General features: G+C 38.2%; 1 protein-coding gene across 1 annotated transcript in view; it reads left to right on the forward strand.

Moving 5' to 3' along the window:
• The first annotated feature begins 244 nt into the window (after positions 1 to 244).
• The window catches only part of LOC112107438 (E-selectin), a 6,397-nt gene continuing 3,639 nt past the window's right edge, over positions 245 to 3,002 (forward strand). Inside the window, exons 1-4 of the mRNA XM_029912323.1 lie at positions 245 to 288; positions 1,081 to 1,160; positions 1,934 to 2,320; positions 2,806 to 2,913. Coding sequence (XP_029768183.1) covers positions 1,124 to 1,160; positions 1,934 to 2,320; positions 2,806 to 2,913 — 532 coding nt within the window. The 5' untranslated portion in view covers positions 245 to 288; positions 1,081 to 1,123. The remainder of the gene's footprint in view (positions 289 to 1,080; positions 1,161 to 1,933; positions 2,321 to 2,805; positions 2,914 to 3,002) is intronic.

Genomic DNA, 3,002 nt, shown 5'->3' on the forward strand with positions numbered 1-3,002 from the left:
TGGGTGTGTATTTGTGAGTTTTGGCATCATGGATATACTTTTTCCTGAGGAATTTTTCACTTTCTTATTAGGAGATATCCTCTTAGCTACGTCACTGGAATTTCTAGGAAGTAGGAGCTGATAGAATAAAAAGGCTGCAAGCTGGAGGCAAAGGGTACATACTGACTGGCAACTCTCCACTGAGTCTTAGCATAAGAACCACTGCAGTGACTTAGCAAAGGAAAACAGTCGCTGAAGACACATCTTTACCAGGCTGCTACGTAGCACCAGGCATCACAGCCACAATCTGTAAGTATAATAGCCTTTCAAGTAGTTTTGTTGTATTTCATATCCATGCTTGGCAGAATTCAATTTTTTTTTGTATAATTTTGATGAATAAAAAGTTTAGTTTATTTTTAAGCATTTTAAAGATGTTTTTATTGATTTAAATTTTCACACTTGTGCAAAATTATATATCTTTTAAGCATTTCCCCCCCAATTTTTATCAATTTACATTTTCACAGTTGTGGGAAATTATGGGGCGTCGGAAAGTGTGTATGTGTGTCTGTGTGAGTCAGACAATAATTATTTCATGACAATAGACATTGAGATTCAAAAAGTTAAAGCTTTATAACAGTTAAAACACAAACTGTCAATATCTTGTGTCACAATTTACAAAATAAAGATCCTTAAATCAAACTCTAAGAAGTTCTCAAGCAGCATTTTTCTTACTTGAAATCAATGTTTATCGACTTTTACTGATAAAAATTGAATCCTTTCAAAGGTATTCATATCTTAGCTGAGTTCATTGTCAGTGATCTCAGCTCAGAGCTATCAGATTCAGTCAGATCTGAAGTAACACTACACAAATGTCCTGTGCAAGTTACTTTAATTTCCAGTCCGCCTCACCATTAAGATCTGCTTTAGACAATACACTAGCCCAGTGGAGAGTCTTGCTGTTTAACCCCGTAAAGTGATTTGTGAAATAGCGTATAGGAAAGATGCTATAGACAATAACGTTGTATGATATTATTGTATTGCAATAAGTTAATATCAGTGCTTAAACCATGTGCTGTAATCCTGCATGTTTGTTTTTTGCAGCCATCTCTTCAAAGAGCAAAGTGAAGAGAAGTTCTCCAGAAACATGATTGGCCTGTGGTTCCTCTCTGTTCTCACTTACGGTAAGTGAGTGTGTATCTGAGTGGAAAACAAGTTAGACTGGAAGTAACAGCACTGCTGTTTTCTCGCAGCTTCCTTCTGAAGTAAATGGGGGTGCAGTAGCTGGGTTAAGATTTAGGGCAGATTTGCACAAAAAGCATTAGATGGCATGGCATGCTTCCTCTCTCAACTGCCAAAGCCAAAAGTGGCCCCTATGTGGGGCTGTGCAGCATACCCACCCAGTGTGGGCAATGACTGGACACATCCTTGACAAGCTGGAGACCCTACATTTGATATTGACATGTCTGATTGGGAGACTATTGTAACTTTGTATAAAGCAAATACACAGGCTCAAATATCTGCACATATGCAATATCCACTGAGATCTAGATATATTCTTCTTTAGAAAAAAGCAATCAGGTCTAGGTTGCTGTAGAAGTTATATCCAAAACGTAGCATGCAGGTGGGATCCCTAATTCAACAGCGTTATTTCTGTTAGCTCCTGGAAGAGCATTTTGACACTGACATCTTGTATGTTTGGGCTAAATTTCTGTGCTGTTTTCATTCCTCTCTCTCTCTCTCTCTCTCCCTTTTTAAATCTCTCTGTGCTATATACTGCAGTTCTAGCTGCTGAAGCTCTTTTTCTGATCAGTTCTCTCAAAGAGATAGACACTAATTCTTCCTGGAAATGCTCTTCGTAAAGCAGAATGATATAAAGAGATAAACATGGCCTTTGATAACAGAACAGGAAGCACAGGTAAAAGGATACCAACTTCTCTGCATCTTCTCTTTCTAGGACTTATGGTGCTTGAGGAGGGCAATTGCTGGACATACCACTATTCAGAAAAAAGTATGACCTATAAGCTTGCGGAGGAATGGTGTAGGAAACACTATACAAATATGGTTGCCATTCAGAATAAGGAGGAAATTGCCCATCTGAATGCATCTTTACCCTTCAATCCAAGTTATTACTGGATTGGAATCAGAAAGATTGATAATGAGTGGACCTGGGTTGGAACAAGAAAACGGCTGACTGAAGAGGCTAAAAACTGGGCTCAGGGTGAACCAAACAACAGAAAGAATGACGAGGACTGTGTTGAAATCTACATCAAAAGAGACAAGGATGCAGGCAAATGGAATGATGAAAGATGCAGCAAACAGAAGGTTGCCTTGTGCTACGCAGGTACAGAATGCAATCAATCCCAAAGAGCCTATATGATAATAAGAAAATGGACGTTTATTAGCTAACCTATATATATACATTAAACATTGTTACTATATTAGGCTTAACTTTAAGCATGTGAGTGGTCCACTGAGGGCTACTTGCTTGCTTAAAACGAATAATGCAGAACTTAGAGCCTTTATTAAATCATGTAAAAGTCTATTGTTCTTTTTGTGATTTAACTTTTGATATAAGTTGAGTCTGTTTCCAGCCACAGGAATACTTTTGTGAGTGGCTAGGTTCAACTGTCTTGATTTCTGAAATGCTGCGATGCAAAACCAATGTAATTTCAAATGACATAACGTTCACCCTCTGTTTACTTTTGCAAAGTATTTATTATCCAGAGTGTGTTTTCTCCTGGATAAGTAAAGCACTGCAATGGCTCTAAACAGATTAACTAGTAAAGGGGATAGATTGTTTTATAACCATGCTGAATTTCCTTCTAGCTTCCTGTAACCAGTCTTCCTGCAGTGGCCATGGTGAATGCCTGGAGACCATTAACAATCATACCTGCCTCTGTGATGCTGGATTCTATGGGCCTGAATGCCAGCATGGTAAGATTATTTCTTAATGCCTTCCAAACAGGGAGATGTGCATGTCAGCTAGTTTTCAGTAGGTCTAGCTAGTTTAATTATTTCATTTG

The sequence above is a fragment of the Terrapene carolina genome, unplaced genomic scaffold (genome assembly GCF_002925995.2).
Source record: "Terrapene carolina triunguis isolate 2854851 unplaced genomic scaffold, T_m_triunguis-2.0 Scaffold210, whole genome shotgun sequence".
Classification (NCBI taxonomy): Eukaryota; Metazoa; Chordata; order Testudines; family Emydidae; genus Terrapene; species Terrapene triunguis.